At 42.8% G+C, this 26,273-nt stretch overlaps 2 protein-coding genes across 10 annotated transcripts in view; both read right to left on the reverse strand.

Annotated features, from left to right (window-relative positions):
- The window catches only part of LOC110504441 (rho guanine nucleotide exchange factor 6), a 29,694-nt gene extending 11,393 nt beyond the window's left edge, over nt 1-18,301 (reverse strand). For 2 of the 5 annotated variants that reach the window (XM_036969844.1, XM_036969843.1), the window contains exons 1-10: nt 18,003-18,301; nt 14,259-14,342; nt 10,516-10,600; nt 7,307-7,425; nt 6,819-7,023; nt 6,628-6,680; nt 6,387-6,481; nt 6,095-6,190; nt 2,884-3,006; nt 1,352-1,490 (exon numbers count right to left, since the gene is read on the reverse strand). In XM_036969844.1, coding sequence (XP_036825739.1) covers nt 1,352-1,490; nt 2,884-3,006; nt 6,095-6,190; nt 6,387-6,481; nt 6,628-6,680; nt 6,819-7,023; nt 7,307-7,425; nt 10,516-10,600; nt 14,259-14,342; nt 18,003-18,167 — 1,164 coding nt within the window. In that variant the 5' untranslated portion in view covers nt 18,168-18,301. Of the gene's footprint in view, nt 1-1,351; nt 1,491-2,883; nt 3,007-6,094; nt 6,191-6,386; nt 6,482-6,627; nt 6,681-6,818; nt 7,024-7,306; nt 7,426-10,515; nt 10,601-14,258; nt 14,343-17,034; nt 17,459-17,556; nt 17,696-18,002 lie in introns of those variants that run through there. The other 3 variants (XM_036969848.1, XM_036969845.1, XM_036969846.1) reach the window with 3 other exon arrangements.
- Nucleotides 18,302-18,723: 422 nt separating this feature from the next.
- On the reverse strand, nt 18,724-24,430 carry LOC110504944 (RNA-binding motif protein, X chromosome). 5 transcript variants are annotated; one of them, XM_036970307.1, is made up of 11 exons: nt 24,288-24,430; nt 23,994-24,200; nt 22,772-22,897; nt 22,383-22,489; nt 22,137-22,290; nt 21,800-21,940; nt 21,576-21,690; nt 21,335-21,451; nt 21,165-21,256; nt 18,942-20,625; nt 18,724-18,850 (listed from the first exon to the last, which is right to left on the reverse strand). In XM_036970307.1, exons 3-10 carry the CDS (start codon nt 22,878-22,880, stop codon nt 20,309-20,311), a joined length of 1,152 nt encoding a protein of 383 aa, XP_036826202.1. In that variant the 5' UTR covers nt 22,881-22,897; nt 23,994-24,200; nt 24,288-24,430; the 3' UTR covers nt 18,724-18,850; nt 18,942-20,308. The 5 variants fall into 5 exon arrangements, with proteins under 5 accessions (XP_036826202.1, XP_021439517.1, XP_021439518.1 ...); XM_021583842.2 differs by lacking the exons at nt 23,994-24,200; nt 24,288-24,430 and adding an exon at nt 23,605-23,724 and having other exon boundaries at nt 21,800-21,913; XM_021583843.2 differs by lacking the exons at nt 23,994-24,200; nt 24,288-24,430 and adding an exon at nt 23,605-23,724 and having other exon boundaries at nt 18,942-19,029.
- Nucleotides 24,431-26,273: the final 1,843 nt, after the last annotated feature.

Genomic DNA, 26,273 nt, shown 5'->3' on the forward strand with positions numbered 1-26,273 from the left:
AAGAAAAGCAGGCCCAAACCATGATGCTGCCACCACCATGTTTGACAGTGGGGATGGTGTGTTCAGCTGTGTTGCTTTTACGCCAAACATAACGTTTTGCATTGTTGCCAAAAAGTTCAATTTTGGTTTCATCTGACCAGAGCACCTTCTTCCACATGTTTGGTGTGTCTCCCAGGTGGCTTGTGGCAAACTTTAAACAACACTTTTTATGGATATCTTTAAGAAATGGCTTTCTTCTTGCCACTCTTCCATAAAGGCCAGATTTGTGCAATATACGACTGATTGTTGTCCTATGGACAGAGTCTCCCACCTCAGCTGTAGATCTCTGCCGTTCATCCAGAGTGATCATGGGCCTCTTGGCTGCATCTCTGATCAGTCTTCTCCTTGTATGAGCTGAAAGTTTAGAGGGACGGCCAGGTCTTGGTAGATTTGCAGTGGTCTGATACTCCTTCCATTTCAATATTATCGCTTGCACAGTGCTCCTTGGGATGTTTAAAGCTTGGGAAATCTTTTTGTAACCAAATCCGTCTTTAAACTTCTTCACAACAGTATCTCGGACCTGCCTGGTGTGTTCCTTGTTCTTCATGATGCTCTCTGCGCTTTTGACGGACCTCTGAGACTATCACAGTGCAGGTGCATTTATACGGAGACTTGATTACACACAGGTGGATTGTATTTATCGTCATTAGTCATTTAGGTCAACATTGGATAATTCAGAGATCCTCACTGAACTGAGAGTTTGCTGCACTGAAAGTAAAGGGGCTGAATAATTTTGCACGCCCAATTTTTCAGTTTTTGATTTGTTAAAAAAGTTTGAAATATCCAATAAATGTCGTTCCACTTCATGATTGTGTCCCACTTGTTGTTGATTCTTCACAAAAAAAAAGTTTTATATCTTTATGTTTGAAGCCTGAAATGTGGCAAAAGGTCGCAAAGTTCAAGGGGGCCGAATACTTTCGCAAGGCACTGTATATCTTACACAATACCCAATTAAAAATGTATAAATCAATATACATCAATTAAGATGTTTGGGAGGGATACCAATACATGGTATTGGGGAGTGACATCTGGAACAGCGGAGGTGAGTTAAATCTCAGTTGCTTATGGATCCATAGATGGGCTTATAGAGAGTTATGTTGGCTCCAGATGAGGCCTAATGTTTATTTTTTATTTTACCTTTATTTAACTAGGCAAGTCAGTTAAGAACAAATTCTTATTTTCAATGACGGCCTATGAACAGTGGGTTAACTGCCTGTTCAGGGGCAGAATGACAGATGTGTACCTTGTTAGCTCGGGGATTTGAACTTGCAACCTTTCGGTTACAAGTCCAACACTCTAACCACTAGGCTACCTCCATATGTCTCTCCAGCTCCTGCAGCAGGATGGGATACTTGTCCAGCCTCATGAAGGGTTTACTCAGGCTGGTGGTCAGGGTCAGGATGCCTGGCGGACTGGCCCCCTGGCTCTCCATGAACGTACCCAGCTCCTCACTACAACAGACACACACAGTTTTACTGCTGGGTGACCTTGTAAAGAGAGAGAAAATATTCTACCTTGGGGGGAAAAAAATCTAGATTTGTTGAATGTGTTTGGTAGTGAAAGAAAAAAGCTGAAAAGGATCCCACAGTATGAAAGATGCTAATTAGTTCAGTGTGAAATCAAAAGTGCCTCACCTGCCTGGAACATAACCACAACTATAGATATCCTGTGTGCAGCTTCCTGTGTGTATTTGTGTGTCATGACAGTGTTCTCTTGTCTCTGCAGTGCATGTTTTCACATTAACAATTGCGCAGAAAGAGACTGGGGGGGGGGGGGGGGGGGGAAACACCAGTTCCACAATAGTGTACATGATGAATTGCGTAACTAACATAATAATTACACAACCACTTGATTCATTGCTCTGTTTGCTCGTTACAACTACATTGCATGTGATGGACAGCGCTGTGATTAACTGTTCACAGAGCCTCAGGGCCTGGCTGATTGTAGTGAGGGGATATGAATGATGAGGCTACAAACTAAAAAAGGTCACTCACAACGGACAAGAAAGACACAGTTGCATCACTGCTTGGTATGGGAACTGCTCAGCCTCCGACCGCAAGGCACTACAGAGGGTAATGCGAACGGCCCAGTACATCACTGGGTCCGAGCTCACTACCATCCAGGACCTCTATACCAGGCGGTGTCAGAGGAAGGCCATAAAAATGGTCAAAGACTCCAGCCACCTTAGTCATAGACTGTTCTCTCTCCTACCACCCGGCAAGCGGTACCGGAGTGCCAAGTCTGGGTCCAAGAGGCTTCTAAACAGCTTCTACCCCCAAGCCATAAGACTCCTGAACATCTAGTCAAATGGCTACCCAGACTATTCACATAGCACCCTGTTGTCATCTATGCATAGTCACCTTAATTAACTCTACCTACATGTACATACTACCTCAACTAACCGGGGCCCCCTGCACATTGACTCTGTACCGGCACCCCCCTGTATATATTGTTATTTGATTTATTTTTTACTGCTGCTCTTTAATTACGTGTTACTTTTATCTCTTATTCTTATCCATACTTTTTGAAACTGCACTGTTGGTTAGGGGCTTGTAAGTAAGCATTTCACTGCAAGGTGACATCTACCCCTGTTGTATTCGAGGTATGTGACTAATACAATTTGATTTGAGACACCGCTCTGTTGCACCTCTACATTTCCAGAGAAAGTATGACACCTAGTGGGTCAAAGAGAAACTGCAGCTACTCTTCTATAGCCTATGGTTATCCACAAAGACATTCCATTTTACTTGCATTACTAAACTGATGGACATGTTAATTTGCAGTGAAATGTCAATCAAATGCAGATGCATGTCATGCAGAACTGAGATGCCAGTAAGGACTGACCTGTGGTCAGTGAGTACGCAGACAGCCGAGGGGTGACTGGAACAGTATGACCGGTACAGCCTCCTGATCTGACCAATCAGGTTGAGGTAGCAGGCAGCCAATCGCTGCTGGCTCTCTGGAACCCTGCAACACACACAGAAAGAAGTGGATGTGTTAGTTACTAGGACAACAGTTGGGTTGTTCCTGTATGTTTAGTTTCAGATTCCATTCTACATATTGTCCAATAGAGGGAGCATAGTAACCTGAGGCCACCCCATCTAGAGCTTCAGGTAACTGCCAAAATAAACAAAACACCACCAAGTGTCTTAATAGAGCGTTGGGCCACCATGAGCCGCCAAAACAGCTTCAATGCACCATGGCATAGATTATTGGCATAGTGTCTGGAACTCTATTGGAAGGATGTGATACCATTCTTTGTTGATGGTGGTGATCAAATGCAGTCTCATGCGCCACTCCAGAATCTCCCATAACTGTTCAATTGGGTTGAGATCTGGTGACTGAGACGGCCATGGCATATGGTTTACGTCGTGTTCATGCTCATCAAACCATTCAGTGAACCCTCGTGCCCTGTCCATGTGGGCATTGTCATCCTATTGGGGCATTGTAGCCAAAATAATGGCCTGCCCAGCATTTTTAGACATGACCCTAAGCATGATGGGATGCTAATTGCATAATTAACTCAGGAACCACACCTGTGTGGAAGCACTTGCTTTCAATATACTTTGTATTCCTCATTTACTCAAGTGTTTCCATTATTTTTGTCAGTTACGAGTACATCACAACAAAAACAATTATCCCCAGAATATCTGATAGAAACAGCGGAGTAGGCAGAAAGTGTAGTGACACAGATTAGACATTGGGTTAGGGTAATGTGATTGGACCAATTCAGTTGCCTCAAGCAGTGCCTCCCCCCCCCCCTGTCCACTGTGTCCTCATTACACTCTCATACAGTTCCTTCTGAAAATATTCAGACCCCTTGACTTTTTCCACATTTTGTTACCATACAGCCTCATTCTAAAATTGATAAAAATCCTCAGCAATCTACACACAATACCCCGTAATGACAAAGCGAAAACAGGTTTCTCAAACTTTTTGCAAATGTATTAAACTGGAACAGGAACACACTCCTGTTCAAAAGATTGGGGTCACTTAGAAATGTCCTTGTTTTTGAAAGAAAAGCAAATTTTTTGTTAATTCAAATTACATCTAATTGATCAGAAACACAGTGTAGACATTGTTAATGTTGTAAATGACTAGTGTAGCTGGAAAATGCAGATTTTTTTATGGAATATCTACATAGGCGTACAGAGGCCCATGATCAGCAACCATCACTCCTGTGTTCCAATGGCACGTTGTGTTAGCTAAACCAAGTTTATAATTTAGAAAGGCCAATTGATCATTAGAAAACCCATTTGCAATTATGTTAGCACAGCTGAAATCTGTTGTCCTGATTAAAGAAGCAATAAAACGGGCCTTCTTTAGACTAGTTGAGTATCTGGAGCATCAGCATTTGTGGGTTCGATTACAGGCTCAAAATGGCCAGAAACAAAGACCGTTCTTCTGAAACTCGTCAGTCTATTCTTGTTCTGAGAAATGACGACTATTCCATGCGAGAAATTTCCAAGGAACTTCAGATCTCGACAACGCTGTGTACTACTCCCTTCAAAGAACAGCGCCAACTGTCTCTAACCAGAGTAGAGAGAGAATTTCTAAGTGACCCCAAACTTTTGAATGTTACACACACTTATTTCCTTTATTTCCCTCCAACCCTACCACCCCTCTCCCAATTGGAGAAAACTAGTGAACAACAACGCTTAGGCCTGTATTTCCAGCTTATACATACCATATACATTTACAATATATACTATATACATTTTAAGGTGCATCCTGTTTCCATTGATCATCCTTGAGATGTTTCTACAACTTCATTGGCCCACCTGTGGAAAATCCAATTGATTGGACATGATTTGGAAAGGCACACACCTGTCTATGTAAGATCCCACAGTTGACAGTGCATGTCAGAGCAAAAACCAAGCCATGAAGTTGAAAGAATTGACCGGAGAGCTCTGAGACAGGATTGTGTCGAGGCGCAAATCTGGGGAAGGGTACCAAAAAGATGTCTGCAGCATTTAAGGTCCTCAAGAACACAGTGGCATCCATCATTCTTAAATGTAAGAAGTTTGGAACCACCAAGACTCTTCCTAGAGCTGGCCCCCCGGCCAAACTGAGCAATCGGGGGAGAAGGGCCTTGTTCAGGGAGGTGACCAATAACCGGATGGTCACTCTGACAGAGCTCCAGAGTTCCTCTGTGGAGATGGGAGAACCTTCCTGAAGGACAAGCATCTCTGTAGCACTCCACTAATCAGGCCTTTATGGTAGAGTGACCAGACAGAAGCCACTCCTCAGTAAAAGGCAAATGACAGCCCACTTGGAGTTTGCCAAAAGGCAGCTAAAGGGAAACAAGATTCTCTGGTCTCATGAAAATAAGATGGAATTCTTTGGCCTGAATGCCAAGCGTCTAGTCTGGAGGAAACCTGGCACCATCCCTACAGTGAAGCATGGTGGTGGAAGCATCATACGGTGGGGATGTTTTTCAGTGGCAGGGACTGGGAGACTAGTCAGGATTGAGGCAAAGATGAAAGAAGCAAAGTACAGAGAGATCCTTGATGAAATCCTGCTCCAGAGCACTCAGGACCTCAGACTGGGGCGTAGGTTCACCTTCCAACAGGTCAACAACCCTAAGCACACAGCCAAGACAATGCAGGAGTGGCTTCAGGACAAGTCTCTGAATGTCCTTGAGTGGCCCAGCCAGAGCCCGGACTTGAACCCGATCGAACATCTCTGGAGAGAGCTGAATATAGCTGAGCAACGAAGTTCCCCATCCAACCTGACAGAGCTTGAGAGGATCTGCAGAGAAGAGTGGAAAAAACTCCCCAAATACAGGCGTGCCAAGCTTGTAGCGTCATGCCCAAGAAGACTCAAGGCTGTAATCGCTGCCAAAAGTACTGAGTAAAGGGTCTGAATACTTATGTAAATGTGATATTTCCTTTTTTTATACATTTGAAAACAATTTATAAAACCAGTTTTTGCATTGTCATTATGGGGTATTGGGTGTAGATTGATGAGGTGAAACAACAATTTAATCCATTTTAGAATAAGGTTGTAACGTAACAAAATGTCTGAATACTTTCCGAATGCACTGTGCACTTACTTGGTGCACTCGTCCAGAGCAAGAACCAGACCCTGCTGGAAGGTGAGGATCTCCTCCAGGTTACCACTCAGACTGCCACTGTCTGTAATGCTGAGCCTGGACACCACACAGCAGAGAACATAGAATTACAATGAGTAGAACAGATATACCTATTAAAAACAACAGCATGTTGCATGGGTCATTCGGAGAGATTCACAATGGCACAAGGCTCTTTAGTAACTGGTATTTCAAAATGTATCTAAACAGTTTGCATCCGAATGAATTGACACCCATCCTTGTTTGCTGAGCTTACTTGTCGCTGGCCTTTAGGGGTCGTAGGTAACAGCTCAACATTGTCTGCAGCTCCTTGACAAACTCCCTCTCATGCTCCAGGATGTCCTGCACCACCTGAGAAAGATCATTTAAATAACCCACATCCTATTAGAGACAGAAACGCTGACACAGCCTAAACTGTTCCGCTAAGCAAAGCTATAGTGGCCCAGTGCATATGGAGCTGTAGAAAAGGGAGATACAATGGGAGAGGGCCAACTCACCACAGTGTAGTAGTTCTTGGTCAGTTGAGATGCTTTAGGAGACACAGGTTTATCTGCAAGAAGTAAGGTAGTCGGGGGGCAAAGTTACAGAGCAGCAAACAGCACACAGAATGAGTGTTCTGCTAAGCATCATAATCTAGTCTAGTGTTAGTACAGCATGCTACCACAGACTCTTTCCCAGCCCTACTCACCACAGGGCTTGACCTCACGGACATAGTTGCTGGGGAACCAGCCCGTCTTGCCGTTGAGCGAGCCCTCCCACCAGCCACCCTCCTCCTGGCGCGACACACTGATCAGGTCTCCCTTGTTGAAGGACAGCTCATCCTCGTTGTTCTGCTTGAACTGGAAGCGCGCCTTCACCAGCACCAGCCCGCCTCCGCCGTTCTCCGACATCTCCTGGTTGGGTAGAATAGTTGTCAGTTACCGACTCGTATATACAATTTAACCAATCAGGAAAGTTTGATTTACTATGCATTTATGTAATATGTGAGCCAAGTGTACAAGCCGTTCAGGACAGGCGTACAGGAGTGTGAATATATTTGTAATTACTGGTTAACAGCACATGCTACAAAAAATGTTCCAATTAGGTCTGTTTCACTGTCAGGGTCATCCTTTTACAAACATGGAATGACACACAAACGACTAATGTGACTGAGTGTGTGTGTGCGTGCGACCTTACCACTGGTTTGGATTGTCTGCGCAGGGACTTGGACCTGGAAGAGGTGTGTGTGTGTGAGGTGGTGGACTGGCTAGGAGCAGGTGTGCCGGACTGGGGACATGACCTCTCAGTGCCACAGTCTGTGGAAGAGAAAACACACACACACACACCTTAAATAGTTCATTATGATCCACCATGTAGTAAAGTGACTGCAAAGGACTCGGAGGTTATATAAATGTTTGAGAGTCTGTCCTTGAATACGACAACTTACATAATTATTTTTATCAAGTACAAAATCACTTTTATTTCTACAATTCACTACTCATAACAGATGAGATGACAGAAATACTTGTCTTACACACACACACACACACACACACACACTTCAGTCGTCAGTTTAAATGGATTTCAGACTGTTGAAGCATTGGGCTGTGCAGTGCTAGCAGCTTGTTGATGACAATGTGTTTCAGTGCAGGCTGTTGGCTCTGCGGAGTCCCCAAGGGACAGTGGGCACACAGATGTCTGCAGTGCCTAGCTGACAGAATCACCTCACATCACCTCAACTAGCACACACTGATCCCAGACCAGCCATCTAACACAGACAAGCTGAGAAAGCTTGATGTATATTATCATTGACCAACATCAATGACATAATGGCTCATTATACCTTAAATGTGCTCAAGTAAACCGATGGCGTGGATGGTAGTTTGAGTTGGACAATAACACTGGCAGGTAGACAAAATCATCTTCAAAGAGCTGACTAATAAACTCTTCTCAGTATTCTCTGACAGGAGTAGTCTTGTGAGAGGACTCCCTTTGCAGGCACCGTGATGCATTAGGTTCTAGCTCCAGCAGTACCAACAGAGCTGGGCATGTCCCTGCCACAACCTCTTCCAATGCCAGCTGCAAAACCTAAGTCAACAACTACACTAAACAGAAATAGAAAAACGCAACACGTAAAGTGTTCGTCCCAAGTTTCATGAGTTGAAATTTTAAAAATCCCAGAAATGTTCCATACATACCAAAAGTTTATTTCTCTCAAACACTGAGGAGTATTTGTCTATAATAAAAGCCCTTTTGTGGGGGAAAAACTCATTCTGATTGGCTTGGCCTGGCTCCCAGTGGGTGGATCTATGCCCAGTCATGTGAAATCCATATATTAGGCCCTAATGAATTTATTTAAATTGACTGATTCCCCTATATGAACTCGTTGTATGCTGCATTTATATTTTGGATTATGTGGACCCATAGCCATCCATTACAACTGAGCCAACACACTACTAGATTAATACCTGGACCGATGTCGGGAGGTGACAGAGAATACTTTCTAAATGAACCAACACATGACTTTACATGAAACATTTGCAACCTTGTCGGCTGGTACCGAGTCTACATCCACTATCCAACGGGGGAAAGTGTCCCGGAGTAAAACCTTCATTTAATCTCCTTTCAATATAGGAGCAGATCATCACAAAGCTATTTATACATGTTTTGATGGAGAACCAACCATCTGGAACGCAAGATTAGCTATATATCCTATTAGTCACACAGACCATTATAAAGAGAATTGATAAAGTGAGATTGGCAGAGGTATCGCTACAGTCTAGAAATGACTGGAGGAAAAAGCACCAGGATCATGTTTTTTTTCAACCTTTTAGACCCGAGAATAGAGATATAAATAAAGACATTTTCCAAGGTAGATCTGGCCATGTGGGCAACAGGAAATCCCTGTCCGGATATGAAATGACCGGTGTGCTTTGGTGGTTCAGAGTTCTTCTTTAATAATTGGAGGGCACTCCATAGATATATCCATACTGGTTCAGCCAACTATTTCTAGGGCACCGCCAAGAGTCAGTGCCAACCTGGACATCACCATCATTCCCCATCCCTTTACAACTGCAGATAGGGGGGAGGAGAAGAAAAAACGAAAAGAGCAGGCCAGTATAGAAGGAATGCTTGTGTTTCTCTTAGCTGTGAGGGGGTGAGTATTCCACATCCCTTTACACATGCAGTGAGATGCCCCAACAAGCCCTGTACTGTCAGCAGCTCCCTCCTCGTGGCCTGGCCACCAATACCTCTCGCAGCTGCACTGTCAGAACGTGCACACAATCACACAGAAACACAGGGAGAGAGACACAGTACTGAGGCCTGTCAGAGGATCATGATAAGCAGAAACACGGAGAGCGATGCCTCTTCTTGAACCCATTAAAGAGCGTGTGACTAACCCAGCCCAACTCAACAGCACTAGGCATTTTGAAGACTATTCCATTTCAAGCCGAGAGAGCGAGAGACTCTGGTCCAATCGTCATGCTCCGGCCTTTAGCATGGATGCTCTCTGATGAGGATCGGCGCTAAGACAACTTCAAACAGACACTATTGGATATAGTCAAGTGGTGGCTTTTAGAATTAGCAGCTAAAGCTTGGCGCTAGCAGAAAGTCAAAACAGTGTATCGATTGGAGTGACTGTGTCAGCTTGCTGTTTGTCACGTGGATGTCTTATAGCCTAGCTGCACTGTTGCTTTGACATGAAATACCATTTCATCATATAGCTCTCTGCCATGTAAATTCCCTTCCTTACAACTGTCTTTTCAGGCTGAGCCAGGTGCCTTCTAATGCAATGTTACAGAAAAGAGCAAGGCATGTTCAGTAGGACATGAGAGCCATGGTAGTCATCAGAGTAAATATGGTACTCTGCAGGAGGCCCTCAGAATCAGACACACAGCCATGCCAGCTGTCTGTGAACAGGGCACCTTTTAAGATTCACCAGGCCTACTGGGACCAATCCAGCAAAAAATGACACATGCATATTCATTTTATACACACACACACACAATATATTTTAAACCACCACGTTGAATGTGGTCAATGCGAGTCTCAGCACTACACAGTTCACACACTAGCACATAGCTGTAAAATGATTCAGTTTTCTACTAGAGCTTACAGCGTGTGAGAGCAGACAGGTTAGTCATGCAAACGTAGCATACACATCAATGATTACAATATTGCATGATAATAAAGGCAGGTGAGTACATTTTATTTGGGCCTTAACCTTAAGCTCATTATGGTCTTATTCAGTGGGGTACATTGTTTACAACCTTAAAAATAGAAAGAGAGAGATAATGTGTGGAGTAGGAATGTCTGTTTTACCCAGTGCATTTCTATCCAACTGTTTTGTAGCTGTGCATTCTCCTGAATAAGGCCCAGCAAATAAATACAGTCATTAGACTTACCCTGGGTGGCGAAGTTGACTCCCAGCAGAGTAGTCAGCACTTTGTTAAATTTCTCGCCAGAGTACAGGCACTCTGGTTCAAATCCCTGGCAGGAGAGGAGACCGACACAAAGAAGACACTTTCAATTCAAAAACAAAATACCTGGCTGCTCATTTGACAGACTAAAATCAGCAGGGGAAAAGAAGTAGGTATAAAATCATTAGCAACAAAGGTGTAGGAGATACTGCTTGGCTGATTATCACACAGAGAGAATCCTGACCGCAGCCCAGCAACAACACATAATGGGATGTGACTTACACACAAGAAGACGGAGAGAAAAACAGACATGTTGAATGTGACCCATATTTTTCGTGGCCTAGTGGTTTTGGTAACAAAACAGACGGTTCTCTCCTCATTTGGAGGGTCCCTGAGTGGCGCATCTGTCTAAGGCACTGCATCTCAGTGCAAAAGGTGTCAGACCCTGGTTCGATTCCAGGCTGTATCACAACCGGCTGTGATTGGGAGTCCCATTGGGCGGCACACAATTTGCCCAGCGTAGTCCGGGTTAGGGTTAGGGTTGGGGGGGGGGGTTTGACCGGGGTAGGGTTAGGGGGGGGGGGTTTGACCGGGGTAGGGTTAGGGTTAGGGTTAGGGGGGGGGGTTGACCGGGGTAGGGTTAGGGTTAGGGTTAGGGGGGGGGGGGGGGGGGGGTTTGACCAGGGTAGGCTGTCATTGTAAATAAGAATTTCTTCTTAACTGACTTGCCGAGCTAAAGAAAGGTTCAATAAAAAACAAATTTGTCCTTCGATGCACGCCGAGCGCTCGCTCTGTCTGCCTCACAGACAGCCGGTTATCATCTTTCCTCTAGCGGCTATGGTTTCACACTTCAAATGAAACATCTTAAATATAGAGGGTAGCAGAGCACGAGGCATCTGTTCACTATCTAGCCCTTCAGAGCCAACACAACTGCATAGTCTTTTCAAAGCTGAAGTGTGGCCTATCTGTCAAGACGACGGACTGAGGTAGCGTGTGATATTGACAAGTATCGAATCGGTTGTTGTTGCCAAAAATGAACAAGCATCTACAGAGAAACGAAGCAAGGATACAAACATTAAAACAGTGACATGAAAGTTTAACAATCTGAAGCTAACATATGACACAGGAATCAAACTTGTTTGTTGCTGTCAAGAAGCCTTGAGCAGGGCCAGGGTAGTATGTGACTTGCAGGCGTTACAACTGTATGTCTATAAAAATAATAATACCATAGGCTCAGGATCTATAAATTCAACTATACTGTAGTCGACCATAACTCGTCAAGTTAGCCGTCACTCAAGCCGTCGCTGCTGCTTCCCATTTCTGCATCTCGGAACAGAAGTGAAAGTTGTGTGAATGTGGTCTTTGTCCAGTCACATGACAGCCCCATGGCTGTGGTTAAGAAACATGGAGGGAGAGAGGGTGACTGGCCAGAGTATGAACTGCAATGGTCTGGAAAAAGTCAAGATGACACATTGTACAGGGGCTTTCCAAATCCTTACGGTCGTGAGCTCCTGAACTGCCCCCAAGCCTGTAATTATGGAGAAGTGCGATCGCTGCAAGAAAGCAGAAGGGACCTCCCAAACCACAACAGACCAGCCTGCGTTTCTCCCCCGAACCACTTGACTTGGTAGCGAGCCTGGCTGATTAAATTACTTTTTTTCCCTTTTTTTCAAACCAACTAATGTGATTCAAAAGCAGAAACGACTGTTTATAAGGGTTGGGGAGGAAAAGGCATGACTGAGGGTCCAATGGGGCTGTCACTGTAATGCATAGGGAGGGAAAGGACTTCCAACACCCTCTTATTATGTGCATCATCACTCATAGTGCTGGAAATACAGTTGAAGTCAGAAGTTTACACACACTTAGGTTTGAGTCATTATAATTTGTTTTTCAACCACTCCACACATTTCTTGTTTACAAACTATAGGTTTGGCAAGTCGTTTCGGACAACTACTTTCTGCATGACACAAGTCAGTTTTCCAACAATTCCAGTGGGTCAGAAGTTTGTTGACTGTGCCTTTAAACAGCTTGGAAAATTCCAGAAAATTATGTCATGGCTTTAGAAGCTTCTGATAGGCTAATTGACATCATTTGAGTCAATTGGAGGTGTACCTATGGATGTATTTCAAGGCCTACCTTCAAAGTCAGTGACTCTTTGCTTGTCATCATGGAAAAATCAAAAGAAATCAGCCAAGACCTCAGAAAATATATTGTAGACCTCCACAAGTCTGGTTCATCCTTGAGAGCAATTTCCAAATGCCAGAAGATACCCGTTCATCTGTACAAACACTAGTACATCATGGGACCACGCAGCCGTCATACTGCTCAAGAAAGAGACACGTTCTGTCTCCTAGAGATGAACGTACTTTGGTGCGAAAAGTGCAAATCAATCCCAGAACAGCAGCAAAGATGCTGGAGGAAACAGGTACAAAAGTATCTATATCCACAGTAAAACGAGTCCTATATCGATATAACCTGAAAGGCCGCTCAGTAAGGAGGAAGCCACTGCTCCAAAACCGCCATAAAAAAGCCAGACTACGGTTTGCAACTGCACAGGAGGACAAAGATCGTACTTTTTAGAGAAATGTCCTCTGGTCTGATGAAACAAAAATAGAACTGTTTGGCCATAATGACCATCGTTATGTTTGGAGGAAAAGGCTTACAAACCTGGGCTGAATAATTTTGCACGCCCAATTTTTCAGTTTTTGATTTGTTAAAAAAGTTTGAAATATCCAATAAATGTCGTTCCACTTCATGATTTTGTCCCACTTGTTGTTGATTCTTCACAAAAAAATACAGTTTATATCTTTATGTTTGAAGCCTGAAATGTGGCAAAAGGTCGCAAAGTTCAAGGGGGCCGAATACTTTCGCAAGGCACTGTATAACGTAACAACATGTGGAAAAAGTCAAGGGGTCTGAATACTTTCCGAATGCACTGTAAATATAAATGTCACATGGCTGAAGGGGGGGATCATTTTCACTTAGGGAGTACAGCTAGATTTCCTATTGCTGTTTAACCAAGCAATGTGATGCATACTGCTCAATGTACACTGCTCAAGCAGAAGTAGACAGTGGAGCCAGCCTTATGCCGTGTTTAAGTGCTAGTCAGAACTAGGAAACTCAGAAATGTCCGTCTTGCTCACGGTTTGTACTTAACGTTCAACCAGTCATACATTTTAGAGTTTACTAGTTCCGACTAGCACTTGAACGCGGCATTATTTAAGACAAGCAGTCTTAGTTGAGACCCATCAACAAACCCATCTGTGTGTGTGTTCTGTGGGAGTGACTGACAGGATGCTTGCTTAAGAGGGCAACCCACTCCACATGGCAAACAAGAGACATGTCACAAAAATACTGCCTGCAGAGGAAAACAAATCTATGCTGAAGTCACAGCAAAACAAATGTAGGAAAGTTAAGCTTTTGTTGACAGAAACCTGAGTTGACTCTATTGCCACAATTATGCAGTATTATTTTCCAATCACCGCTTCGAATTGCTCAGCTGACAGTTATGTACATCGTGGAGAGGCCAGTCCTCAAATAAGCAAACCATTTTGGCAATAAATTATTGTTGTTTGTATGAAAATGTTTACTAAAGCTAGAAACAAGAATTCAGCAAGAAACTCAAATCAAAATGTCCAACAACAACAAACACATGATCATACAACAAAACATGTCAATATAGAAGAGAGATGAAACCACTACCAACCAAGGTCTTTGAAATCACTTACCTCTACTTTCAAGGATGTGCATCCTCTCAAAAACTCCTTGATATTGGCGATGCATTCAGCTTCGTTCCTCGGTTCCTGACAGTACTAAAACAGACATAAAATAAATGTATAAAAATATAGCCTATTTTGGATATAAATATATAATGGATAATTTTTTTAGTTTACTATTACAGGCGTAGATGCAAATGACAACTCAAGGTGGGAGGAAATAAACAAAGTCACAATCCACTGTATCCTTTCGAATGTTGATATTTTACAGGTTAACAAAGTAACGGTGGACTCTTCCTACGTCTCTCTTTCAGGAATATTGTGTCGGTTTCATGACAACTGGAAACTCTGAAATCTTTAAATCGAACTTCCGTGCGTTCTAGACAACTGGGAACTTTGAAAAAACCGAGCTCTGATCGGGGAAAAATGGTTTGGAATGGTCAACTTCAATTTCAATGTCAGTGGCTTCATTGGCATGGGAAACATATGTTTACATTGCCAAAGCAAGTGAAATAGATAATAAACTAAACGGGAAATAAACAACAGAAAAATAACAGTTAAACATTTACAAAAGTCGGAATTCCAAGACGGAAATTCAGGCGTCTTCCTAGAGTTCTGACTTTTCAACCTAAATATCTCTGATGTCACTATCCCCCCTGAGTTCCCAGTTGTCTTGAATGCAGCAATATACCCACCACTCGCTAAAGGGGGTGGTTGCACCAGGAAGCAAGCCTTTGGGGAGGAAGTGACGATGACCTCTCGCTGCATTTCATAAATACCCACAGATTAGCTATTATGTTGACCAGATACTGAGGTGGTCGTTCTAAAGATGAAAATTACGTTTCTTAAAAAAATGGAAGGCAGTGGGAAGGTGCAAGTTCAAGTGGGACCATTCTAGCCAATGAGAGGGCAGATACGTGCGTGAACAGGCACAATCCACTGTAAATTGTTTTTTTTCTCAGTTGCCGGGATATACACTCGTAACAACCTTTTCTTTGAAACTTCTATTCGATCAAATAAGCCGCACGTAGCAAATAAGCCATTCATTTTTTTATTGACCAACTTCAACACTCATTGACCTCCATACAAAAACTCCTCACTTGATGAGCGAAGAAAAAAAAACACCTGCTGGGGAAGACAGATTTTGGGCCCATTATACCTGTCGCTTTGCCTCTTCCCCTCGATTATTCCTCAAATGAGGGGATTCGATTAATTTGGGCCGTCCCTAGTTACCACAGACACAAAGTCATAAACCCAGCCTATTTCTACAATTGATTTTGTTAAAATGTGATTTTAAACCTAACCTTAACCACACAGATAACCTTATGCCCAACCCTGACATTAAATAAAGACCAAAAAGCATATTTATGTTTTTTTTTTTTTTAATTTACGATATCGACAATTTTACTTTGTGGCTGTGGTAAATAGTGGAAACTATCAATCAAATCAAATGTATGTATAAAGCCCTTTTTTTACATCAACAGATGTCACAAAGTGCTATACAGAATCCCAGCCTAAAACCCCAATCAGCAAGCAATGCATATGTAGGAGCATGGTGGCTAAGAAAAACTCCCTTGAAGGGCATGAACCTAAGAAGAAACATAGAAGCCCTGAGTCTGAACTCCGCCCTGTGCAACTGGGTCCTTGACTTCCTGACAGGCCGCCCCCAGGTGGTGAAGGTAGGAAACAACACCTCCACTTCACTGATCCTCAATCACTGGGACCCCACAAGGGTGTGTGCTCAGCCCACTCCTGTACTCCCTGTTCACCCATGACTTTGTGGCCATGCACATCTCCAACTCAATCATTAAGTTTGCAGACAAAACAACGGGTCTGATTACCAACAATGACGAGACAGCCTACAGCGAGGAGGTGAGGGCCCTGTGAGTGTGGTGCCAGGGAAATTACCTCTCACCCAATGTCAACAAGCTGATTGTGGATTTCAGAAAACAGCAGAGGGAGCACCCCCCTATCCATATCATCGGGACCACAGTGGAGAAGTGGAAAGCTTCAAGTTCCTCGGCGTACACACCACTGACAAACTGAAATGGTCCACCCACACAGCAACAGTGCCTCTTCAACCTCAGGAGGCTGAAGAAATTTGGCTTGGCACCTAAAACCCTCAAACTTTTACAGATGCACAATTGAGAGCATCCTGTCGGGTTGTATGGTACGACAACTGCACAGCCCACAACGGCAGTGCTCTCCAGAGGGTGGTGCGGTCTGCCCAACGCCCTCCAGGACACATACAGCACCCGATGTCACAGGAAGGCCAAAAAAATAATCAAGGACAGTACAGGTGCATCAAAGCTGGTAACACACTGAAAAACAGCTTCTATCTCAAGGCCATCAGACTGTTAAATAGCCACCCATAGCACATTAGAGGCTGCTGCCCTATATACATAGACTTAAAATCACTGGCCACTTCAATAATGGAACACTAGTCACTTTAATAATGTTTACATATTTTGCATTACTCATCTCATATGTATATACTGTATTCTATTCAATTGTCTTAGTCTATGCAACACTGACATTGCTCGTCCAAATATGTAAGTATTCTTAATTCCATTCCTTTAGATGTGTGTATTGTGAAATTGGTACATATTACTTGTTAGATATTACTGCACTGTTGGGACTAGAAACACAAGCATTTCGCTACACCCCGCATTAACATCTGCGAAACACGTGTACGTGACCAATAAAATGTGATTTGAGAGAGGAACCAGGCTCTGAGGGGTGGCCAGTCCACTTCTGTCTGTGCCGGGAGATTATAAAAGTACATTACCAATCTGGCCCGGGCAGGGGTGTTCTTTCACTGGCGAGAGCTAGGTGCCCCGGTCAAATCCCACGGCGAAGTCGGCACCAAACAAAAGTGACCTAATTAAGCACGCGGTGTAATGAGTAAGATTATTTTCGCATCTAAAAGTGATTGCTTTTATGTTATGTTTCTGGACCATTCACCACGCTGCCTTATTGACAATAGGACCGAGCGGCGCAGATTGATTTGGTTTGATTGCAGTTCGATTCGAGAAAGGCGCTCCTCCTCCACCGTTTTTCCCTGTTCACGTCACGGGCCATAGACCGGCTCAGCATAATCAAAAATGCAGTGCAAAACATTTTTTTCTAGTCAGTGACAATCATCAGATTTGAATTGGATAGCCTACAATTAAATTACAAGAATGCCTTCCGCCTAATGTAGCCTGTTAAATTAACCAAGTAGGCTGTGTTCCTTGTTCTACATCTGTGATTCAGCTGATCTGTACAAAATACATTCCTGTCTGGTTCCCGAAATGTAAAAATAATATACCTGCTAAAAATGCACAGGTTTTGCATAGTATAATGTGCATTAACCTGAATATAAGCATCTTTGGTTACATAATTATACGCGTTTTGGAACATGTTTCGTCATTTTCAGAATGCGGAAACACTTTTCACTTGACAGGAAGTCAGCAATGCATGCAAACCCATAGGAGTTCAGCACTCTTTTACATTATTGATAAATTTCTCATCTTAAATTTGCATATTAATGTATTCCACGCTGGTTTAATTAGACTATTGAAGTTACATTACGCCAGCGGGGATTGGTAATTTATTCAAACAACCCCTCCCTTGCGATTCAAACAATCCCTCCACTGGCGTCGCCAGTGTTTTCGTCTCACGGTTCAAGTTGTTGACTTTGTAAATATTACTTTTCTCCGTTATCACCGTTAGAATGTTGCACGGATAACATTGCAGTAACAATGTTCTGCTTACCTTTGGAACAGTGCCGGGCACGAGCCGCTCCATGAGTTTGCACAAGACGACCCCATCTTTCAGAGATGTTTTCAGAAATTCTTCTGGGTCAGCTATGTTCTTTTTGGGTGAATTAAGCACCCCTAATGATATCAGCCACGTTACGGTCTGCTCCTCTGGGTTCATGGTTCCAATTAACCCTCCTTATTATGCATCCCCACCGAAGGCGCCAAATTACACAACTCCGTATCAAAATGTTACCCACATCCGTGTAACACTTCTGCTTGTTAAAAACGCCGTTTATACTAGTACTGGGTTCCCCTACTGGTTAATAACAAGCACTGTAGCAATACCTATATTGATGGTGGTTTCCATCCTATGCAATAACCTTACGCCCTTCCACACCTGAGACACTGTAGGTGAATTCTGAGCTACGGTTGAATGCTTTGTGCCTCCAATTCCACTGACATAACATCAGGAAACAGAGAAATCATGTTATCTGAAGGGACACATTCCATATTCAACAGAATGCTGTAGAAAGTGGCGACCACAATAGTGCCTCGGCAAACAGAACGAAATCTGCATTACATTCTAGTTCAACATCTTCATCGACTCCCAAAACTACAGGAATCAAGTTATTTTGCTTTTGGGCACCATATAAAAACCAACCACTTAGTGGCTAACCATAGTCATTTGCAGACAGTCCTGAATAGCAAACAAAAATCTAAATGACACCAAACAATTCCAAGTTAAAAAATGTTTTATTGGCAAAAATAGACATTAAGACTTCAAGGCTTATAACTCAGCCAGAGTTCTGTCCATGGATCTGCCCACCACGCTTGGTTCCATCACATGATCAGCACTGGTACCTGGAACAGGGAAGCAAATACAGTCTATTAAGTCTGAAAATATTACATGTAGCTAATAAACTCTTGATTACTGAATTGGTGGTGGTCATACACGTTTGGTTCTCTATGCAGTGGTCCAACATCCACTTGGATCCAGCAGGACGGCTTTAATCAGCAATAGTTCCAAAAGATTGCTCATCCTGAAACAAGAAAATATAAATTATCATCCCGCCATTTCTTTTGGATTACATCAAATTGATAACCCAATCTTTCAGTATCCCCTTCAAATAACGCAATGGTCCGATTTGATTCTCGCTCCCATTCACTTTCCAGCTTGGTTGTTAGGACATGGCTGCTCTTCCGAGTGGTCTCCATTTGAGAATTGGCATGCTTGAGACAAGCTTGATCTTTGACTATGGCACAGAAAAATAAAATGAAATCCACTGTACACAAAAAAAAGATTCCTTATTATGAACATTGCCCCTCAGTAAAAAAAAATTGCCAAACATTTTTTGGGATGAGTTGGAAAAAAAACAAGTGCCCAGCAAAGGTGATCTCCTTTTGTGATTCTGCGCATTGTTGACAAGTTAGATGTTGACCCGTAACGTAGGTTTAGTGGCTAATTCATTGTTTATCAAGTAAAATACAATTTCTTAAAATTTAGTAGATAAAAGACAAAAAAAAAAAAGCTACTTCAATTGAACTACATTGATTCGTTTCATTCCCTGGGGCATCCAGTCTCTTGCACACTATACCTTTTGAGCAGACTGCAATTCACGGTAATGAGAAATTAAGTTAACAGACGAGAAACAAAAAGTTTTGCTTTGCTTACCAGCTGTTGACACTATCAGTCGGGTTGAAAAGACTCTGGCGTTTGGTTGTTGGTCTTTGGTAAGGTCGTTGCAAGCCAGCATTGTTTGGCTTTATGGCGATGACTCCATTTCCACTGAGGGAAAACTACACTGATTGACATTTGCGTTGTCCTCCGACAACCCAGTTGGACAATGCAAAGTACAGGACTGCTAAGTGTCATCTACAAGCGTCACAGTTGAAAGCTCTGCATCTCAAATGATCTCTACTTGTTGATGTGCGCTGGGCAATCGGTGTACATTTATGTAATAGTTTGTCACTTTCAGAACATCCATTAGTGTTGCGTAAAGAACTTTGGTTAAAAACTTTATTAGTATACGAAAGCCATATCCATGGGCATAGCAGGACTTAACAGCACTAAATGTACAAAAACTAAACACGCATCACTTGGCAATGATATCATTACATGGGCTGGGGAAATAAAAGTATTTTAACACTTAAAACAAAAAGAAATTGACAGCCTGAAGATAAACATCTCAAAACCTATGCTTGTCCATGGAATTTGACATCCTAGTTTTTTTGCCCTCTCCAACTTTCCACCCACTTATACAAGTAGTGAATGAACACGCATTACGTAGCGGTCGCTTTGATGTCATGTCCAAGTCCATCTCAGTATCTGCTGCGGGCAATTCCTCTATCGACTCTGGTGCCTCCGCGGCCACCACGGGGTGCTCCACGACTTGAGCCACTGTACGCGTCACGAGGAGGGTAGCCTCTCTCGATAGGGGGCGCTGGCCCCCGCTCCTGCCTGCCCATTCGCTCACCACGGCTAGGGGGGTATGGGTCACTTCGACTGCTGGGGTAACTTTCACGACCGCCATAGCCATCCCGGGAACTGCTGCCATAGTCGTCATAGCGACTGCTTCCGCCACTGCCATTGTAGGATGGTTGGGGGGCCCTTGAGGGTGGGGCGCTGCGTGAGTTACCTGCAGGGTCAATGGGTCAGGTAATTGGCAAGTTTCACTTCACACACTTTGCTGAATTATGAGCCAATGTTTTCTGTGAGTATTTCTTAAAAGACTATCAATTGCAACTATACGTTTAAATCTCCAATATGCTAGGGATCTGATCAAAACTTAACATTTAGGTGCTTTCAGCGATTATTTATCCAAGCTTGGGGGATCATAAATTAGGCAATGAAAGCCCTTTGAGCATGCCATGGTTTTGTTGAGGAGCTGCTTTTTCCTTTTAGAATTCCAGTTGTTAGAATCTCACATTGGTCACAGTTTTTCAGTGAGGTCTTGATGGTTTTGTGAGGGTCGTTTCACCCTACAAAAACAGATTTGAGCACGACTCCTTGAGGGAGTATTTTGTGACACTGTAGAATGAACATTGAATGGTTAAGAGGCTTTTTGGATGTTTCCCTTGCGGTGCATGTAAGGTCTCCAGCTCCCAGGGGGACATTGAGCAGGTTGTGGGAGACTGGAGCAACTTTTGTCCATTATACTTAAGTGGTCAATCTTACCGTAACCACCGTAGGGCTCTCGATAGGCGGCTGCACTAGGGCGCTCCATATAGCTTTTGGGTTCCCGGCCTCCACCATAGCCATCACGCTCACTAGTGAAAGGAACGGTGTAACGTTACTTATGTCAACGGAACTCTCAACCAGTCTTTAGAGTCACAAGTCAAACATACCTGTAGCCCCTGGACATTGACCCATAGTCATCACGGGAACTGGATTGGGGATAATCCCTTGGTGGTGGTGCGTAGTCCCTTGTATCCCTGGAACTCGTATAGTCCCGGCTAGAATAGCTGTCAAAATGGGAAAACATGCCACTTGTATAAATAAGCAATTTGACAAATGTTATAAGTAACATTAAGAACATGTAACCAAACGCAAACAGTAGTAAGATATTTGTTGAATGGGCAAACCCACCTGTCCTTCGTGCTGTAATAGTCATCCCTTGGTGATGGGTAATCATCCCTTCTGGACATCGACTCTCTGCGGGGAGGGGGTGGGCCATAGGGGTCCCTGTCCCTGGACATGGGAGCTAACAAAAACAAGATCCGGCAGTAATTATCAGGAGAACAGAAGTCTGTGGCACTACGTGGTTAGTCATTCCTTACAGCAATAAGTTCAAGAGAGGTATTCACACTTACTTCTACCCATAGGAGAAGGAGCGTGTCTCTTGGGTGGGGGGCCTCCATTACGAATCGGAGGTCCTCTCTTCAGTGGTGGGGGGCCTCTGGATGAAATCCCTTTGAAAAAGGGTTCTACAATTCCTATGTTATCATAGTAGTCTTTTGGCAGACAAGAAATGCAAATATTAATGGCAAACTCAGCACTCACGAAACAATGTGAAAAAGTAATTTCAAAAGTCATAAATGTCAGTTTCATAGCCTACATACATATCCCAATGTAAGTTTTTTTTTTTTAAATAATACTATTCATAAATGCCCAATACAACAACTCTGGTGAGTACTTCCGCAAAGTTACCTCTGGATGGTGGACCCCTCATTCCACTTGGTGCTCCTCTAGATCCTCGAAGGCCTCTAGGGGGACCACGGCTGCGTGGATGCATGGGTGGTGGGCCACGTCCAAAAGTAGGTTTCGTAGCTTGTTCAACCTTGATTGGCTTTCCATCAAGCGACTTTTAAAAGAGATTGAAGTGAACATTAGGAATGTACACAAGCTACAGACACTAGGGTCATTTAAGTAGATGAAAAAAATGCACAACTTTACCTTCCCATTCATTTCACGTGCAGCATCCTTTGCATCTGCAGGACTCTCAAAGGTCACAAAAGCAAAACCTCTTGATTTGTTTGTTTCCCGATCTTTCATCAACAGAACTGGAAAGAAAAAAATAGATATTTAATGCAGACAAATATTAATCTGAACTGATGCTCAGAATTGAGGTATTGGTGTTTTTTTTCCCCAGCTCATAACCATTATGTTATTCACTTAATTGCTCATAATTGAGATCCAAGCAGTTCCAATATGCATAAGTTCTGTCCTCATACAATAGCAAGAGTAATGTCTTTATTGGGACATAACTATTGCAATGTAACAGCAATCCATTTAGGTGTATTCTTCATAACCGAAATAAAATGAACATTTAAAAAAATATGTACCTTCCACAATTCTGCCATATTTGCTGAAATACTTCTCAAGGGCCTTTTCGTCAGTTTCAGTGTCCAGGCCTCCGATGAATAGCTTCCCTGGTCGGTCTGCCTCTGCCATATTTGCGTCGGTTTAACCTAATAGGAGAAAATAGTTTTAAGCCACCAGATCGACTGTTTGTGCAACAAATGAGCATGCTTGGACTAAGGCATGTTGGGGAAAACTATTTGTCCTCCCTCCAGACCTCGGTTTCGAAACATGCCGTTAACTAGCTAACGTTAGCTGAATATTTGATTCGGGTCTACGTGGTGTCTAGCAAGTTTATGTGTTGTGTAGCTAACGTTATGTACTTAATTACGATTAGAAAGTTAATGTACAATGTTATTGTATATTTGTTAAGCTTTAACATGCAGGACAAAATGGCGTCAAGTGGAATGAATGGCTAGCTAACATTTCCAAACCAAACGTATCTCTGCCAATTCCCATCCAGCCAAGACATCAATTATACTAGCTCGAGTTACCTGGCAAGTAAGCGGATTTACAAACTAGTTAGTTTAAATCAGAATTACCACGTGGGACCATGTCAGTCCAAGTGCATTATTAGTAACTTAACAATAAACGTGCATTTAACAATAAATAACAACCGGACAAAACTGTGGGTTCATTCAACAAAACTCAAAATGGCGACAGTTCATTTGAAGCTGGCTAGCTGTTAGTCGATGTTAAAAAAAATAGGTGCATGCATAAATGTATGGGGGTTTTATCTGATTTTAACGTGAGTTGGACGTTTACCATCTGCAAAACATTGTGCACAAAATACATTTGAACGGTGCTTGACACCTACCTCTACGATTTCCACAACGCGCTGGCGCCTCAAGAAAACTGCGAAACGATGGATGTAAATTTATAACGATCACGTGCTATCACGCATCCGGAAGTAGCTGGCAATTTATGCATATTCTATCTGAAAAACCAGCACCGCAAAGAGTAAAACCACTGCCTATTTTTTATGTGCATGTCTGATATAATTTTTCATATTCTATTTTCTTCCATTTATTGTTTTATTCTAATGGGCATACAAATATAGAACATTGACAGCATTGAACACTAATAATGTTATAGGTAGGTTGCTTGCAACATTTCAACTAACACGACTTTAGAGAAGACCAAGAGCACAGATGGAACAAGGAGGGTTAGTTGTAAATATATTTGCCAAGAGTCTGGAAGACTAACCAATCAAACGTATCGTTCGCCCCACTTCTTAATGACAACCAAACGAACAACGGGTTGGATGTGTGCTAGTAGACAAGGCAGTGGTTTTGGTTGGACAGTTGGAAAGCTTGCTGATGAAAGTGGTTTGAGGGAGTTGGAGGTTGGTCCTTCTGTGGTGATAGGGGATGTTCCTCCATGGTTACTGTCAGATCCTGTTGTTGGTCTAACCTTGGTAGAGAAAAGTAAAAACTGGTTAGAAGTCAGTGATGTAGGGAAAGGTTGACAGTTACATTGGTAGAAGTTTAGCTTTTTTACCGCTTTTCACAGATGGATCCAAGGACCCAGATAGTGTGCGCACAGGAGCAGGCGTTTATGGTCCTGAATCTGATGTGCAGATATGTAGAAGGCTAACAGATGAACTGTCAGTATACTCCGTTGAACTGTAAGCGATAATTGTTTCTCTCTAGTGGGTGGAGGATGTACAACCTGTTAGAATTAAAGTACTCTCTGTATTGAATAGTTTATCAGCTGGTAAATCTAATAGGAGTGATCTACTATAGGAAGTACAGTACGTGTCAAAGTTGACACACCTACTCATTAAAGGCTTTTTCTTTATCTTTAATATTTTCTACATTGTAGAATAATAGTGAAGATATAAATACTATGAAATAACACATATGGAATCATGTAGTAAACAAACTAGTGTTAAACAAATCTAGATCTATTTTATATTTGATATTCTTCAAAGTAGCCATCCTTTGCCTTGACAGCTTTGCACACTCTTGGATTCTATCAACCAGCTTCATAAGATAGTCACCTGGAGTACATTTCAATGATCAAGTGTGCCTCATTAAAAGTTAATTTGTGGAATTTCCTTCTTATTGCGTTTGAGCCAATCAGTTGTGTTGTGACAAGGTAGGGGTGGTATACAGAAGATAGCCCTATTTGGTAAAAGACCAAGTCCATACTATGGCACGAACAGCTCAAATAAGCAAAGAGAAACGACAGTCTATCATTACTTTAAGACATGAAGGTCAGTCAATACGGAACATTTCAAGAACTTTGAACATTTCTTCAATTGCAGTCGCAAAAACCATCAAGCGCTATGATGAAACTGGCTCTCATGAGGACCACCACAGGAAAGGAAAAGACCCAGAGTTACCTCTGCTGCAGAGGAGAAGTTCTATAGAGTTACCAGTCTCAGAAATTGCAGCCCAAATAAATGCTTCAGAGTTCAAGTAACAGACACATCTCAACATCAAATCAAAGTTTATTTGTCACGTGCTCCGGTACAGGTGTAGACCTTACAGTGAAATGCTTACTTACAAATTGCGCTGTTGGTTAGGGCTTGTAAGGAAAAAAATAGGTATTAGGTAAACAAAAGATAATTTATGAGAAAAAAAATTTAACAGTAAAATGACAGTGAAAATAACAGTAGCGAGGTTATATACAGTTGGTACCGGTAGAGTCAATGTGCGGGTGCACCAGTTAGTCGGGCTAATTGAGGTAATATGTACATGTAGGTATAGTTAAAGTGACTATCAGGCCTTCACATTTGAATTGCTGCAAAGAAACCACTACTAAAGGACACCAATAAGAAGAAGAGAATTGCTTGGGCCAAGAAACGCGAGCAATGGACATTAGACTGGTGGAAATCTGTCCTTTGGTCTGATGAGTCCAAGTTTAAGATTTTTGGTTCCAACCGCTGTCTTTGAGAAGCAGAGTAGGTGAACGGATGATTTCCGCATGTGTGGTTCCCACCGTGAAGCATGAAGGAGGAGGTGTGATGGTTCTTTGCTGGTGACACTGATTAATTTAGAATTCAAGGCACACTTAACCAGCATGGCTACCACAGCATTCTGCAGCGATACACCATCCCATCTGGTTTGTGCTTAGTGGGACTATCATTTGTTTTTCAACAGGACAATGACCCAAAACACACCTCCAGGCAGTGAAAGGGCTATTTGACCAAGGAGAGTGATGGAGTGCTGCATCAGATGACCTGGCCTCCACAATCACTCAACCTCAACCCAGTTGAGATGGTTTGGGATGAGTTGGACCGCAGAGTGAAGGAAAAATAGCCAACAAGTGCTCAGCATATGTGTGAACTCCTTAAAGACTGTTGGAAAAAACCCCTCATGAAGCTGGTTGAGAGAATGCCAAGAGTGTGTAAAGCTGTCATCAAGACAAGGGTTGGCTACTTTGAAGAATCTCAAATATGTTAGGATTTGTTTAAACCTGTTTGGGTCACTTCAACAACAAAAAAGGGTTATTTCATATTTTTGATGGACTGTCATTTCT

This window comes from Oncorhynchus mykiss, chromosome 31 (assembly GCF_013265735.2).
Source record: "Oncorhynchus mykiss isolate Arlee chromosome 31, USDA_OmykA_1.1, whole genome shotgun sequence".
Classification (NCBI taxonomy): domain Eukaryota; kingdom Metazoa; phylum Chordata; class Actinopteri; order Salmoniformes; family Salmonidae; genus Oncorhynchus; species Oncorhynchus mykiss.